The 15790-nt window shown below is 51.4% G+C and overlaps 2 protein-coding genes and 1 long non-coding RNA gene across 4 annotated transcripts in view; 2 read left to right on the forward strand and 1 right to left on the reverse strand.

Annotated features, from left to right (window-relative positions):
• The window catches only part of WDR62 (WD repeat domain 62), a 40863-nt gene extending 35288 nt beyond the window's left edge, over nt 1-5575 (forward strand). Inside the window, exons 29-31 of one of the 2 annotated variants that reach the window (XM_073321607.1) lie at nt 1112-1197; nt 3157-3311; nt 3683-3734. In XM_073321607.1, coding sequence (XP_073177708.1) covers nt 1112-1197; nt 3157-3311; nt 3683-3686 — 245 coding nt within the window. In that variant the 3' untranslated portion in view covers nt 3687-3734. Of the gene's footprint in view, nt 1-1111; nt 1198-3156; nt 3312-3682 lie in introns of both variants that reach the window. The other variant, XM_073321606.1, reaches the window with a different exon arrangement.
• LOC140902022 (uncharacterized) lies at nt 87-8409 on the reverse strand. Its single transcript, XR_012155988.1, has 3 exons — nt 8133-8409; nt 557-695; nt 87-148 (listed from the first exon to the last, which is right to left on the reverse strand). It is a non-coding gene; the product is annotated as an uncharacterized lncRNA (long non-coding RNA).
• A 3942-nt stretch (nt 8410-12351) lies between these two features.
• OVOL3 (ovo like zinc finger 3) lies at nt 12352-15119 on the forward strand. The gene is made up of 4 exons (XM_073322395.1): nt 12352-12597; nt 12831-12979; nt 14092-14275; nt 14842-15119. The coding sequence occupies exons 1-4, from the start codon at nt 12495-12497 to the stop codon at nt 15117-15119; spliced, it is 714 nt and encodes a 237-aa protein (XP_073178496.1). The 5' UTR covers nt 12352-12494.
• Nucleotides 15120-15790: the final 671 nt, after the last annotated feature.

The raw sequence follows: 15790 nt of genomic DNA on the forward strand, positions 1-15790 counted from the left end.
TCCATTTTCAAAATCAATGGGACTTAGCTTCCTAAGTCACTTAGGTGCTTCTGAAAACATTGCCCTTGTCTTCAGTTTCACTTAATGACAGCGATGTCCGTAATGAGCAGGAATGGCATGCGCACCACACTTTGAATCTTCAGAGTTGCTGTAAGAAGAAAAGGAGGACTTGTGGCACCTTAGAGACTAACCAATTTATTTGAGCATGAGCTTTCGTGAGCTACAGCTCACTTCATCGGATGCATACCATGGAAACTGCAGCAGACATTATATACACACAGAGATCATGAAACAATACCTCCTCCCATCCCACTGTCCTGCTGGTAATAGCTTATCTAAAGTGATCATCAAGTTGGGCCATTTCCAGCACAAATCCAGGTTTTCTCACCCTCCACCCCGCCACCCCCCACAAACTCACTCTCCTGCTGGTAATAGCCCATCCAAAGTGACAACTCTCTTCACAATGTGTATGATAATCAAGGTGGGCCATTTCCTGCACAAATCCAGGTTCTCTCACTCCCTCACCCCCCTCCAAAAACCACACATACAAACTCACTCTCCTGCTGTAGTAGTTCTCGCCTTTCCTCCTGACTTCCACAAGGTGGCGATGTTTGCTCTCCTCTCTTCAAAAGACCTTTCTTTGTGTCCCTTGTTAATTCATAGTAGCTTTGCTTGTCCCAACACCAGACAGAGCCCTTGAAGTAAAAGTTTTAAGGTGATCAGCAATGTAAATGGGACTGTTTTCCTCCACTAATAAATTCTGTGACACTTGAGCCTTGAACTCACTCTCTGCCTTCTGTGTAAACTCTCCCATGACTTAATCTGCTCTAGCTGTAATTGGTTATTGAGATTATTCTGATGTTGTCTTTTTGACTTTGTGAAGAGAATGAAAGGGTCTAACTTGCCCTTGAAGAGCCAAACACTTGTCACTTCAAGTTTTATACTAGTCCTCTTGGAGAGGTTTAGCGCCGTCATTTAAAGAAAGTAGCTGGCTAAAATAATGGAAGACTACAGCTGAATTTTGCAGTACAACCACTTGATGCAGTTTGTCTAGGAAGGCTCAAGATGTGGAAACTGCATGTCCAAACCCAGTAAATCTTTTTATTCTTAGAAACCCAGATCCTCCTCAAAAGTTTTGAAATGAATCTGCAATCTTTGTGCACTGCATTCCAGGAGACGTTGCAGCTTTATGACAAGGTACAGTGTGGTATAAAGAAATGTGATAAACTGAAAGCACATGATGTTATCGCATCATGGGAAGGAATAACAAATTCCAGCATCCTTGCTAGGAACCCTACCTATTGTTGGAATTACTGACCTTTGAAATTCACTGTGGTGATTATCATCAAAATGGCTGCAAACAATTTGTTAATGATGTATAGATTTAGCATAGAGGAACACTGTCAAGGAGTGGTGTTTAACTTGCCCACTGAGCCTGCTTAGGTGACTTTATAATGTGGTTTATCTAGACTGGATGTGCCATAACAGATTGTCATAGGAGTGGCCATACTGGGTCCACCTAGTCCTGTATCCTATAGTGGCCGGGGCCAGATGCTTCAGAGGAAGGTGTAAAGAACCCGATAGTAGACAGATGTGGGATACTCTGTCCCCTAAATGGCACATGTATGGAGCCAGATGTAGGTAACTACAGATGTAGGTGCTGGTGCTAAATTCTTGTTTCAGTCCCAGCTCTGAAACTGACATGATGTTGTTGTCTTGGGGAAGTAGTTGAGCTGAAATTTTCAAATCCCTCCAGTGTGTGTAAGCTTGTGAATTGTAAACACACACGCTCAGTCCTGACATGTGCACGCTCTTCTGGCACTTTCACACCTGCATCAGAGGGAGGCGTATATTTGACGATTTAAGACCAGATTTTGAAAGGTATTTTAGCCATCTAACGCCCATTGATTTCAATGGGTGGGTGCATGGTAGGGAAGGTGCGTACATGGGTCCATAGCTCTCTGTTGGGGGTGAAAGCAATGGTTAGGCACCTAAATATCTTTGACTTTCAATAGGAATTAAGTACCTAACCTGCTTAGGCACTTCGTAAACGCCACTAGGCCTGCATCTTTAGGTGCCTAAATCCCTTTGTAAATCTGGCCCTTGGTTCTTAACCTTTCTGTCTTTCACCAGCTATAAACCTGGGATAATTCTCATAGCACAGAGGTGCTGAGGCTTCCTTAATAGCCTTATGAAGATACAGAACACCACATGGGAGGTATGGGAGACATGGAAGATAATTGTCCTGCTTTGTTTGGCACGGGTGAGGCCTCAGGTGGTCTGTCCAATTTGGGTGTCACGCTTTAGGAAAAATGTGGACAAACTGGAGAGAGTCCAGAGGAGAGCAAGAAAAAAAATAAAGGGTTTAGCAAACCTGATCTATGAGGAAAGATTAAAAACTGGACATGTTTAGTCTTGAGAGAAGAAAACGGAGGAGACTGATAACAGTGGTCCAATATGCTAATGGCTGTTGTAAGGAGAATGGTGATCAATTGTTCTCCATGTCCTCTGTAGGTAGGACAAGAAGCAATGGGTTAATCTGCAGCAAGGGAGATTTAGGTGAGATATTAGGAGAAACTTTCTAACGCTCAGGGGAGTGAAGCTGAGGTGTCCCGGGGGGCTGTGGGATCCCCGTCATTGGAGGTTTTTAAGAACAGGTTAGACAAACACCTGTCAGGGCTGGTCTAGGTTTATTTGGCCCTGCCTCAGCCCTGGGAGATGGACTTGATGACTTCTCGAGGTCCTTTACAGTCCTACATTTCTAAGATTCTATAAATGCTGGGCCTACGTGCAGGTACGGCCCATTTCCCAATACGTCTGTGCACTTCTCGGGATGGGAAAAGAAGGAACTTGCCCATTAACCAGAGAGAGTGGGGATGGCTGTGTGTGCTTGCTTCGTGTATTTCTGAATGCATGTAGTCGCTCGCCTAAAGGATGGGAGTGTCCTTGCTGCTGTGTTGAAAGGAGTATGCCTGAAATAGCACACAATTCAGCTGGGGTGTGCGCCCCCAGGCTGTGTCCGAGGTAGAATGTCAGACTCCGTGGGATCAGTGTGGAGCTTGAAGCTGGCTGAGGAGAATTCTCTTAAGGAAAATTCCATCCTGAGTGCTTACACTCTGCTGACTTGGATTCCATCTCCATCATCATCTGGAAAAGGTCTTCTTCGCAGAGGCTGACGTGGCATTCCTGTACCTTGTAAAACAGCTGGGTTCCACCCCCTTATGGCTGAAAATGCATATTAACATGGAGCACTTAAACAGCAGCGCATTGTCCAAGTGCTTCACAAGTACTGATCTGAATGCTTCTGAGAGGTAGGCATGAATGTCGCTCTGAGGGGAAACTGAGGTACGGAGGTTGTGACTTCCACAAGTCCACTGAAGAAGTAGGGTGGCAGAGCCAGGCCTGAAGTGTTTTCTAGGCCTTGGGGCTGTGTGCACCCATATGGTATAATTTGCATACCAGCTTGGGTCACTCTTAAGGATCCTTTAAATCTAAGATTCAATACAGCATAAAATGTAAGATTATGTCAATAATCTAGGAGCTTAATGACGAACCTGACCCTATGTTGACAAAAATCCACTGAGGAGGCAGCTATAGATCTGATCAGGACTCAAATAGCTTACTGGGCTGTTAGGGAAAGACTAAGCGTACTGTCCAATTCCTTAAAGCTCTCTCTCCATAGGTGACCTCATGCAAAGAATCCACGGAGGAAGAGCTCCTCCAGATAAAAACCATGCTTGCTAGCACTTTCAGCTGGATGAAAACTGAACTGGATTCCAGAGCGGTCAAAAACAATGCTGACGTCGCAACAGCTACAGACAGTCTGTCCCCTCAGCTCAAGCGCTTGCGTGACAACGAGACGCTTTATCTCTTGAAACATTACTCAGAATCACTGGTGAGGATGGTCCAGGAAAAACTCAATGACTCTATTAAACCAGAAGTGGCTTGAGTGACCCCGGCAGGTAGCTACGCCAAGGGTATGTTTTTATTGCAATGCAGAGCTTGAGAGAACACAAATTAAATCGAGGCCCCACGTGCGACTCCTACGGAGTCCGACCTTTTACATAATACGCGTGTTAACGGTTGTCTTCTGCACTAGTTTTTGTTTTGTTGTGTGTGCATTGTATTTTAATGGCCTTGGCAAACACGGTCCTAAGCAGTAGCCTAACAAACGGCCTTTTTGGAAGAAAGCGCTCAGACTGTTACAGCGGAAACAAGGGGAGAGGATTGACGCACCGTCGATATGTTTTGGATCTGTATATTAGGTTGGTTTGTTGTAAGCTGCTTCGGCAAAAGTATTTTTGTTTTTTAGATCCCTGCCACTTTCAAGAAGCCTTTAAAATAAATATGTTTTGTTTGAAGGAATGATCCTATTGCTTCATAGATGGAATAGATTTTAAAGGGGCCATCATTAGACTATCTTCTCTGAACCTTGCATGGCACAGCTGGAGAATTTCAACGCCGCTGTTGTCTCAGGGCTCGTGTCCCAGCGTACTGGTCTGCTCTAAGGGTTAGCTTTGGGGGAACTGGTGATTTGATGGCTTTGGAAGACTGGTAATGGGGTAACTGAGCCTTTCACCTCTAGTCAGCTGGTTCAAATCCAGCCTACATTGATCATGATAGGAAGCCCATCTGAAGACCACCGAGTAGCATAGTGATTATCTACTATGCTTTTAATATAGCACTCTTCACACCGAGATCTCAAATGTTTTACAGAGGTCAGTATCATTACCTCCATTTGGCAAATAGGGAAACTGAGGCACAGGGAGGGGAAGAGACTGCCACGGTCACCCGGAAGACCAAAAGTCTCCCCATTTTAGAAGGGGAAACTGAGGCACGGAAAGGCAGTGACTTGCTTAAAGCAATACGGGGGGAAGTGGGAGAGTTAAGACTGTAGAACCCCAGAGCTCCTGAAAGAGAGGTTAGGGAAGCTGTGCTAGTCAGTGCCCAAGCTTCGCTTGTCCTACAGCTAAACGGAGCTTCAACCCTTACCCTGGCTGTGGGATTCATAATGGTCACAGGCAGCCAAGGCTTGAGTATACAGCTCAGCTGTGTATATCCGTGAGCTGAGGCACTGTGCAGTGGGAGGCAGCATCCTCTGAGCGCAGGGAAGTGCTCCCCGCTGTCAGATCAGACCAGCACCAGGTGGGGAATGGAATGGCGGTGGTGAGCAAATGCACTTCAGTGGGGAGGACAGTGAAGGAAGGAGGCTAGGCTGGACTATGGCCAGAAACTGACTAGATTTTAAGTGCTGGGACTGAAAAGGGGCTAGAACCAACCAAACTGGTCAGCTGTTTGGAAAGGGCTGACACCACGGGGCTGGGAGGAGAGAGTAAGGAAGCCCTGAATTGGAGCTCAGGACCGTATTCTACAAAGGCTGGCAGAGATCGGAGTGTCTGGTTCCAAGAAGATAATGGGGTAAAGGTTCTGAGGGAAAGGCCAGAGGATGGCAGAGAGCTTTTGGCCAGGGCAATAGCCATCAGAAGATGGGAAAATGGGGGTTCTGTTGACCAGATGAGGTCTAGCAGGGAAAACAGGAGACAAAGGAATTAGCTCTTGCACAAAGACTGGGATTTGAAATGAGATGGAAACCCGGGGGGGGGGGGGGGGGGGGTAGAGGCACAGGGAAGCTCTTCCAGATGGCAGGAGCTACAGAGGAGAAGGCTCTTGTTCCCCCATGGGCCAGAGAGGAGGCCAGCATTAGATTAGCAGGGAGAGAAGAACGAAAGACTAGCAAGACCACGGAGGGTTCTGAGCAGCACAGAGCCACAAAGGAGGCACGAAGAGAAGTGGGTGTGGAGGGTTTTAATTACCAAATGAGAAATGTGTGCAGCATGCTAGCACAGCCTAGCTCTAGTCTCCTCCAAACAAAGAGGAGCTATAAATAACCTCTACTTCCTTCCAGCCTGCCCTTTGTCAGTTACAGGGGAATGCCCTGGGCTCTGTGCAATGCCTGGAGAAATTTACTGGTGTAATTATACGGCTATTGTACTAGTATAACTGCCCGTGTGGCCGTTGCTATTCCAGAATTCGTGCTTGTTATGTTGCTTGTGAAGGGGATTAAACTAGATTGAAAAAAGCCACCACTGTTCCCGAATAAAAGTGTGTATATGGGGCACTAAACTGGTGTAACTAGACCTGTATAACTATAATGGTATATAATGGCTATGTAGACAAAGTCTTGCTCTAAGCTGAACCAAACACACAACCTTTTGAGCACCGGAGTGGCTACGGAATCAAGTCTGCAGCATGAGAGCTATTGGCTGGTGGAACGTTCCTAAGGGAATGATGTAGAAAGCCCAGAACTTAGCGCAGTTAAAACCTAGACTGGATGATACGCTGTACGGAACAACGCCTTTCCTGGGAGGCAGTATGGTCCAGTGGATGATGCACTGGATTGGGAACCAGGAGACTTGAGTTATATTCCTGGCTCTGCCACGTGATCTTTGGAAAGTCCTCTTTCCCCTCCGCCTTCTGTGTCCGTTTTCTTCTCTGCAGAATAAGTGCTGACTTTTATGAAGTGCTTTTGAGGCCTACAGATGAAATGGCTATTAGAGCTAAGCCAAGTTCTTATTACATGAGCCAAAGTGTAGACTGGATGGGATCTATTAGCTTCTTGGGTTCACTAGCCAATGCTCATTGTCTGCTCCTCTGTCACTTAATTGATACCAAAGTAAATAAATCTCTTTTAAACAGACCCACGTTTTCATATCACTCTGCCACAGTTTTGCTTGGTGCTTTCATTTGAATAAACCTGTTTCCATGGACAGCTTTGCGAGCAGTTTGATTTTATGCATTTGCCCTTTATTTGACTAACAAACATCCCAAGAGAGGAGATCAGCTGGTGTTCTCCTGGCTGTGTCTGAACGGCTACATAGGGTGACCTCTTTTCTTTGTTTCACTCCTGCAAATCTAATGATTCTCACCAGAACTGTGTTGGAAGTGCCTTGGATTTGTAGATTTCCAAGCCAGAAGGGACCATAATGATCACCTAGTCTGAGCCCCTGTATAATCCACGAATTCCTCTATCCAACCTAACCGCTTGGGTTTGGACCGAGTGCTGATCTGACTGTTCTTTCTGAAAAGAGGCAGACCCTGCCTCAGAGAGCTTGCGCTGTAAACAAAGGGCTTGTCTGCACTGGCAAGTTTCTGCACAGTAACTCCCGAGGTGCACACACGGCCAAGCCACTTAGTGCTCAGAAACTGCGCAGTTGCAGGGCTGTAAAAAAAACCACCCCAACGAGAGGCGTCAAGCTTTCTGCGCCGGGGGTACAGTGTAGACACTCTGGTCGATTACAGCGCTGCGATTGGCCTCCAGGAGGTGTCCCATAATGCCTGCTCTCGCCTCTCTGGTCATCGGTTTGAACTCTACTGCCCTGCCTTCAGGTGACCAGCTGTCATCCCCACCCCTTAAATTCCTTGGGAATTTTGAAAGTCCCCTTCCTGTTTGCTCTGATGTGTGCAGTGGTCTCAGTGCATCTTTCCATGTGACCATGCCTGCTCCATGCACCAAGCGATCCCCCACTTGGAGCAATGCCGAGCTGCTGGACCTCATCAGTATTTGGGGAGAGGAGGCTGTCCAGTCCCAGCTGTGCTCCAGCCGTAGGAATTATGATACCTTCGGACAGATTTCACGCTGCATGACAGAAAGGGGCCATGAGCGGGACACATTGCAGTGCACGGACAAAGTGAAGGAGCTGCAGAACGCCTACCACAAGGTGCAGGAGGCAAACCACTGCTATGGTGCTGTGCCCACGAGCTGCCGGTTTTACAAAGAGTTGGATGTGGTACTTGGCAGCGACCCCACCTCCACTGCGAAGGCCACTGTGGATACTTTGGTGGCTCGTGTGTCAGTCGAGAGTGGGCCGAGCCAGGAGGAGGAAATCTTTGGATGAGGATGTGGAGGGGGACCCAGAGGCAGAGGATGACTCAGAGATGCATGCAACCTGGAGCTCTCCTCTACCCCTGAGGAGGCTAGCCAGTCACAGCTGTCGGATCTTGGTGAAGTGCAAACAGGAGAGGAGGCCCCGGTAAGTGGCTTTGATTTTGGGAATCACTGAAGCGAGTTGTTGGGGGCAGGAGGGTTGCAGAAAGCAGTCTTGTGTCTGTATGATGCGTGCACCACTACATACTTTGTCTGAGCAGCGGAACAGGGTGTTGATTGACTCCCTCTCTTCACCGCATAAGGGTCAGGGCGGAAGCCAGGGTCTTGAAGAAGACCCTCCCTTGATTCTCTGCTCATCCTCAGCAGCGAGATATCGTCCATAATGATCACAGCCTGTGGAAAATTGGGGGACAGGAATGATTATAAGGCCCCCACTATAGTGCTGGCTCTCCCCAAGAGCCCCGTGTACAGTATGGTCCTGGAACACTGATTGATGTCCCCTGCCCCTGTGGTTACTCACCATTTTGGGGGTCTTTTGTGGCTCGTGTGTGCTTGCCCGGGGTCAGCCAGTTAGTGACAGGTATGTGAACAGTGGCTGTGTTTTAAATCAGTGGTTGCAAACAATACTGCTTCTGTAAAATGTTGCGTTTTGGCTTCACAGATATCCTCACCTTGGGAGCCTAGCCTCCCTCTTTGTTCTCACCAGCTGAATGGCTGCGCAGAATTAGAAAGTGGCCACGAAGAACTAAAGAGGACTTTCTGCGTGAGGTCATGATGCGCTTCACAGCCGAAAAACAAGAATTGAAGGAGTGGTGAGACAGCGAGAAGAGGGACCGAAAGGAGAAGGCGGTGTGCCAGAACGAAGCCACGGAGCGGCTCTTAAACGTTACGGAGTGCCAAGCGGACACGCTCCAGGTGCTACTAGCACTGCAGACCGAGCAGCTCCGTGCCCGCCCTCCCCTGCAGCCGCTGTCGCAAAACTCTTTCCCAGGCACCCCTCAGACACCGCCAACACACGCTTATCAACCTCCTGGCTCCAGTCTGTACCCGCTGCATTCCACTCCCGCCCCGTCACAGTCCATCCCTGCGGGCTCCTGCAGTACCCACTGCACTCAACGCCCATCCCTCTGCAGTTTAGCCCTACTGAAGTACAGTACTGGCTGCACTGTACTCCAAAGGAGAAGGTTGGGTATGATACCTGGACATACACAAATCTTTAACCGTCCCAGGACCCCACCTCCTCCTGGGACTCTCCCTTCCCCTATCCCCCTCAGTGCTGATGTATTTTTGTTTGTTTATCTCTCTCCTCTGGTGGCTGTTTTTTTAATAAAGAATTGTTTTGGTTTGAAAGCAATCTTTATTTCATTAATTGAAAGCAAACCGAGCCCTGCAAAGCCACTGGCAACTTTCTTACACCTTCATAGTGCATCATCTGCACCAATCACGATCACTTCCTAGCATTACAAGCACTGCACTCCCAAGCGTAGCAACAAACATTAGTGGCTTTCAGCTTCAAATTGCTGCCTCAAGGCATCCCTGATCCTTATGGCCCTGCGCTGCGCCCCTCTAATAGCCCTGGTCTCTGGGTGTTCAAGTTCAGCCTCCAGGCACTGTGTGAAGCTTTCACCCTTCCCTTCACAAATATTATGGAGCATACCGCACGTGGCTATAACCATAGGAATATTGTCATCGTCCAGGTCCAGCTTCCCATATAGACAGCGCCAGCGAGCCTTTAAATGGCCAAAAGCACACTCAACAGTTATTCTGCTCTTGCTCAGCCTGTTGTTGAACCAATCCTTGCTGCTGTCAAGTTGCCCCTTGTATGGCTTCATAAGCCACAGCATTAGGGGGTAGGCAGGGTCTCCCAGGATCACAATGGGCATTTCAACTTCCCCTACAGTGATCTTCTGGTCCAGGAAGAAAGTCTCTGCTTGCAGCTTCCTGAACAGGCCAGTGTTCTGAAAGATGTGTGCGTCATGCACCTTTCCAGACCAGTCTACGTTAATGTCCATGAAATGCCCACAGTGATCCACAAGCACCTGGAGAACCATCGAGAAATACCCCTTGCGATTAATGTACTCTGGGGGTAGGTGGTCTGGTGCCAGAATTGGAATATGTGTGCCATCTACCTCCCCTCCATAGTTAGGGAAGCCCATCTGTGCACAGCCATCCACAATGTCATGCATGTTGCCCAGAGTCAAGGTCTTTCTGAGCAGGATGCGTTGAATGGCCCTGCACACTTCCGTCAACACAAGTCCAACAGTCGACTTTCCACTCTGAACTGGTTAGCGACTGATCAGTAGCTGTCTGGAGTAGCCAGCTTCCACAGTGCAATCGCCACACACTTCTCCAATGGCAGGGCAGCTCTCATTCTCATGTCCTTGTGCCGCAGGGCTGGGGCGAGCTCATCACACAGTCCCATGAATATGGCTTTCCGAAGCCACTGTTCATCCTCCCAGACGTGCATGATGATGTGATCCCACCACCCAGTGCTTGTTTCCTGAGCCCAAAAGCGGCATTCCACTGTGGTCAGCACCTCTGTGAATGTCACAAGCAATCTCGGGTCGTAGCTACCACGTGTGGCGAGAGGAGTGTCACACTCCTTTTGCCTTTGTAGTTTAAGGAATAACTCCACTGCCCCTCGTGACGTGTTAGTCAGAGCGACTAGCATATTTTGTCAACAGTGCGGGATCCATTCCTGCAGACCTGAAGAAGTGGAGCGTGCAGTACAGAAACTGTTGAAAGATGGTGCCAAATGCGGACGGAAGCACAGGGATTGCTGGGATGCGAAGCAATGCATCGTGGGGCATTGGGACAGGACCTAGAATGCCCCACGACCCCTTCTGCCTTCCCACAACTCTTAGCGGCGGAAAAGGAAGCGGGGCTCTGGGGGACAGCTGCCCAGAGTGCACCACTGCGAATACCGCTGCAAGTGTGACCACGCTATCGCGCAGGCAGCTGACAGTGTGAACGCTCAACAGCAGATTCCCTTCAGCGCTCTCGGAGCGGCGCTGTATCTGCTGGTACTGTAACTCTGCCGGTGTAGATGTAGCCTGAGTGTGTGGCAAGCCAGGATGTGGAGCTATAGCACGCCAGCTTGCCATGCAGTAACTCGCGAAGTGAAGGTCCAAGGGCGCCCGGTCTGGGTTGGAGTGGGTGATGTATGTGTCTGGCAGGGCGTTCAGAAGGCTCAGTGTCCCATTCCCAGTCCCCAGGGTCGTCCAAAATTATCTGAGCAGGAATCGGTTTTCTCCAAGTATGTCTGGCGCCTGCCGCCAACTTGATTTCTGGTTGGAAGGAAACAAACCAGACAAGGGGTGTTCATTCGAGGAATCATGGCCTAGTGCTTCGGGGCACTAGCCGAGGCTGTGAAAGACCTGGGTCCAAGCCCCTGCCTTGCCACAGGTTCCCTGTGTGACCTGGGCCCAGATCCTCAGGTATTTGGGTGCCTAACTCCCACTGATTTCAAGAACCTCCAGAGAAGCTGGGCCTCGCCTCAGTTCTGCACCTGCCCTCAGTTCTGCACCAGCCTCACAAGTTGGCTGTGAGGGTGACTTCATTGAATATGAATGCTACAGGAGCGGGAGCCAGGTGGGTCCCTTAGATGTGCAGTTAACAAGGCCGGATCCTGATCACCCATGCGGCGTGAGCCCGCTTTCCATCCAAGCCTGCTGACAAAGGGCAGGTAACCGTCAGTGATTCTGCCCGGGGCCAGAGCTGTAGATTTGCATGAAGAGGATGGAGGGTTTTATTTTGTTGACAACTAAGCACAGTGCATGCAAAGAACGAAGCTTCATATTCCTGGCCCGCTCGGGCCATTCAAATCCTCATTGCGATCAGTATCTACACACACGCACGCACGCGCGCGCTTTCCTTGACCTGCTGATCTGGAGCGTAAGTGGTGGCTTTGCAAGAGGAGATTGATCTGGGAGGGTGTTGCTATCCATATATATTTGCTTGACAGGCAGTGTAGGCTAGTCCACTGAGCATAGTTCTGGGAACTTGGACTTCTAATCCTACTGTGATGTGACCTGAGACTAGCCGCACTGACTGGGTGTGCCTCAGTTTCCCCATGTGTCAAAGGAGGGTAAGAAGTAGTGACTCACCTCACAGCGGGGAAGCAGCATGTCTGGATGTTAGAGCAATGGCTTAGAAGCTCAGACTGCTCTAGTGGCTAGAGTGGGGGGTTGGGAGCCAGGACGTCTGGGTTCTATTGCCAGCTCTGGGAGGGGAGTGGGGTCTAGTGGTTACCAGGTGACTGGGAGCCTGGACTCTTGGGTCCTGTGAGCTCAACTGAGTCAGTTCCCCTCTCCGTGCCTCACTTTTTCTATCTGTAAAATGGAGACAGGCCCTCCTTGGGGGGAGCATGAAGCATCCGGGGTTGTTTGAAGATGCTTGGTGCTCTTTGGGATCGGCTGCTTCTTGATCACAAGACCCCGTGTTGCCGCCTGCCAGTACCAAAGGCATTCCCATTTCTACTTGCTCCCCGGTGTCCCTATTACTCCTGGCAACGGGGTGTCGAACAAGGAACGTTGAGGTGGGGAAGCACTAGAACGGTCCACCGGGACTTCTGAGACCTTTCCTGGCTGAGCCTGGAATTGCATCTGCCATGCCGAAGGCTTTCCTGGTGAAAAGGCACCGGGCAACCACGCTGGGGTCCCAGGACTGGGGAGAGCTCTCGGACCAGCTGCGGGGCGACGCCTACGTCCCAGGTAGGTGCCTAGTTCATTACCCTTGATGGGGGATTCCACTTACTTTAGGGCATAGGCCACTCTTAATGCTGGTGAAAGCGACCAGATTCACCGCCCTGATGTTCTCTGCTTACCCACTGAGTGCCCAGCACCAGAGAGCTGCTCCCTCTCTGTGAGGCTGTGCCTGATTTCCACTCGGCGCTCATGGCAGGAAGCAAGGGCAAGTCTAGGTCATGTGTGTTTTGACCTTCCAGGGAGCAGCATGAGTATCTGCCCCGCAGCCTCAGGGGCGTTCCCAGAGGACAGGAAGAGCAGCGGGGACGGACCAAGTCAGAGAAGCTCCCCTAGGCCCCATCCAAACCTGCTGCCCCCTGATACTGCAGTGAAATACCCTAGAGCAAAGGTAAAGTGTGTGTCTATTTGATAAGAGCAGGGAGGGGGACTGGAAGCCAGGACTCCTGGGTTCAATTCCTGGCTGGGTGTGAAGTGTGCCATCCAGTGACTAGAGTGGGTGTGGGGGACAAAGAGTCTGGATTCCTGGGGCCCATGCTTAGTTCTGGGGAATGGGTTTAGCAGTTTGAGCAGATGAATAGCAATCTGGACTCCTGGGCTCTATTCCTGGCTCTCGTGGGTGGGTGGGTCTAGTGGGTTAGAGTGGGGCGGGCTGGGAGTCAGGACTCCTGGGTTCTGTCTCCAGCTGTGGGGTGTAAGGGATTGGGGGAGGGCAGGGAGCGAGGATCCTGGGTTCTATTCCTAGCTCTGAGAGGGGAGGGGAGACTAGTGGTTAGGGTTGGGGCAGGGCTGGGAATCAGGATGCCTGGGTTCTGTTCTCAGCTCTGGGGAGTGGTTTAGCAGTTTGGGCAGGTGACTGAGAATCAGGCTCCTGGGCTGTATGGTCATGGCTGAGGACCAAGCTCCAGAGTGAGGCAGTGGAGGAGCCAGCAATAGATTCCCCCCACCCCCCAATTCCCTGTTGCTTGCTCTAACCGCAGCACCTTGCCCAGAGGGGAAACCTAGTGAGTACCCAGGACAGAAAATCTTTCTCCCGTGCCGGAGGGAGGAGGTTTTGCTCCAGCCCGTACAGCTCCTTTGGAGCCCCTGGGGCTGTCTGGGAGTAGAACAGGACCCAGCATGGCTATGTGCCTGCATAGGGTAGGTAACACCCCTCACCCCTTCCTGTAGGGTTGTGATCACACTCCCCCTTGGGAGTGACCAGGGCTAGATCGTGATCAGCCGTGAGGGGAAGATCCCAACGGCTGCCATGACCCTGGTTGTGGAAACATGGGGTATTTTCTTACCCCTGAGACCAGGTGGAAAAAAGGGATTGGGCACACCGAGCCCCAGGCATGGGAGGAGGAATGTGGGGGCACCCGGAGCCCCTGCTTTCCCTTCCCCACTCTGCCGGGGGCTCTAAGATTTTTCAAGCCAGCAAGCGACACCGCTCAGCCCTGCTGTCAGGGGCAGTGCCCCCCACCTGCTCCATTTCCCACCTCCCTCCCGCACTCCCTTTTGCAGGGGAAAGGGCCCCAGGGGCCGGGCGACTTCCCCTGCCCTGGGTGCAGCAAGGCCTTCCCCCTGCAGCGCATGCTGACCCGCCACCTGAAGTGCCACAGCGCGGTCAAGAAGCACGTCTGCCGATACTGCGGCAAGGGCTTCAACGACATTTTCGATCTGAAGAGACACACGCGGACCCACACCGGTGAGGCTGGGGCTGCACGTGGGAAGCAGGTTGTTTAAGTGGGAGGCTCTTCTGCTCAGTCCCTCCCTTCTGCCCTGAGGCCTCCCCCCACAGGGGCCAGGTCCCTTATAATTAGGCTCCTTCTCCCTCTCCCTTGTGGACTCTCCGGGGCAGGAGAGGGGAGCTAGGTGGAATGGCAGGCAAAGGCAGCACCAGGGCAATTGTGGGAAAGCATTGGAGGACCATCAGTACCCCAGGTAAGCAGCCTGCATCCACACTGCACAAAGTGGCCAGGTTCGAGCAGAGCCTGGGCCCCAATCCAACCCCCCAGCTAGCCTGGGTTTAAAGTACCAGCAAAGCCAGATCTGAGAGTTCTTTGTGTGTGGATGGGATTTGGCCACGGTCCCACAGGCAAATCAGGGACTCGAACCCAGGTCTCCCAAGTGCTCGGTTGGTGCCTTACCCCGGGTCATCCTGCCTCTCTGCCCGCTAACCTGCATGGACTCCCCTCCCCCACGCGATTTGGGGGAGAAGAGGTTAGGTCTTGGGTTCTCTCTGTCCCCTAACCCTGCCCCCGCTCGCTGCAGGCATCCGCCCGTACCGCTGCCACGTCTGTGCCAAGGCCTTCACCCAGCGCTGCTCCCTGGAGTCCCACCTCTGCAAGATCCACGGGGTGCAGCAGAACTACGCCTACCGTGAGCGGCGTGCCAAGCTCTTCGTCTGCGAGGAGTGCGGCTTCACCTCCGCTGCGGGCGATGAGTACTGCGGCCACGTGCGGCGGCTCCACCCTGGCAACTCCCTGCTGCGCAAGCAGGCCGCCGCCTCCCTCCGCTTCCTCCTCTACCCCAGCGGCCATTACGCCTGAGGCTGGGCCCAGAGCCTCTCGTGCAGCGGGCCCTCCAGCCCCAGGGCACGCAGGGATCCCACAGCAATCCGGTCAAGGGGATAGCTAGCCACCCGACAGGGCTAGTAAGCGTTGTTCCCTGCCAGCCAAGCCCTTCCTCAGAGACAAGAGTCCACTGGGCTGACGGGATCCCTGTAATCATTGAGTCAGGCCTCTGTGTAACACAGGCACTAAGGCTGCCTGGAATTGGTTCCTGCTTGACGGAGAGCAGACCTCTTAGAAAAACAGCCCGTGGGGGAGGCTGTCACAGCCCTCCATCACATACAGTGGCTGATTCGCCTCCCTGTAGATAATACAGTAATGAAGAGACACTTCCCAGAGCACTTAAGTGCTACTGTTTTATACCATTTAATCAGCTGAGTCTTCAGCTTCTGTCCCTGGTTGTGCCCTTAGAGGGTCAGCCTCAAATTTAAGGTCAGAAGGGACTGCCCCGCTCAGCTCAGCCGACCTCTGCATATCACAGCCCCCCCGGGACCCGGATGAGGCTAACAGGAGCCCGCCCTGTTGTGTGCCACAGGCAGAGTACAGGAGGGAGGGAGGTCTGTAGCTTTGCGAGGCGGAGTGCCACTACCAAAATGCCAACCCAACTTGTCTTGTGCCCTGTATCTGCCTCCTCTGCCCAGCCTGAATTG

This window comes from Lepidochelys kempii, chromosome 23, assembly GCF_965140265.1.
Source record: "Lepidochelys kempii isolate rLepKem1 chromosome 23, rLepKem1.hap2, whole genome shotgun sequence".
Lineage (NCBI taxonomy): Eukaryota > Metazoa > Chordata > Testudines > Cheloniidae > Lepidochelys > Lepidochelys kempii.

Bases quoted from the DNA above. Each gene is read 5' to 3' on its own strand.
- OVOL3 (XM_073322395.1), top strand. From the start codon at position 12,495: ATGCCGAAGGCTTTCCTGGTGAAAAGGCACCGGGCAACCACGCTGGGG. The intron at 12,598-12,830 runs GTAGGTGCCTAG...TTGACCTTCCAG, and splicing joins GGGCGACGCCTACGTCCCAG to GGAGCAGCATGAGTATCTGC. The intron at 12,980-14,091 runs GTAAAGTGTGTG...TCCCTTTTGCAG, and splicing joins TGAAATACCCTAGAGCAAAG to GGGAAAGGGCCCCAGGGGCC.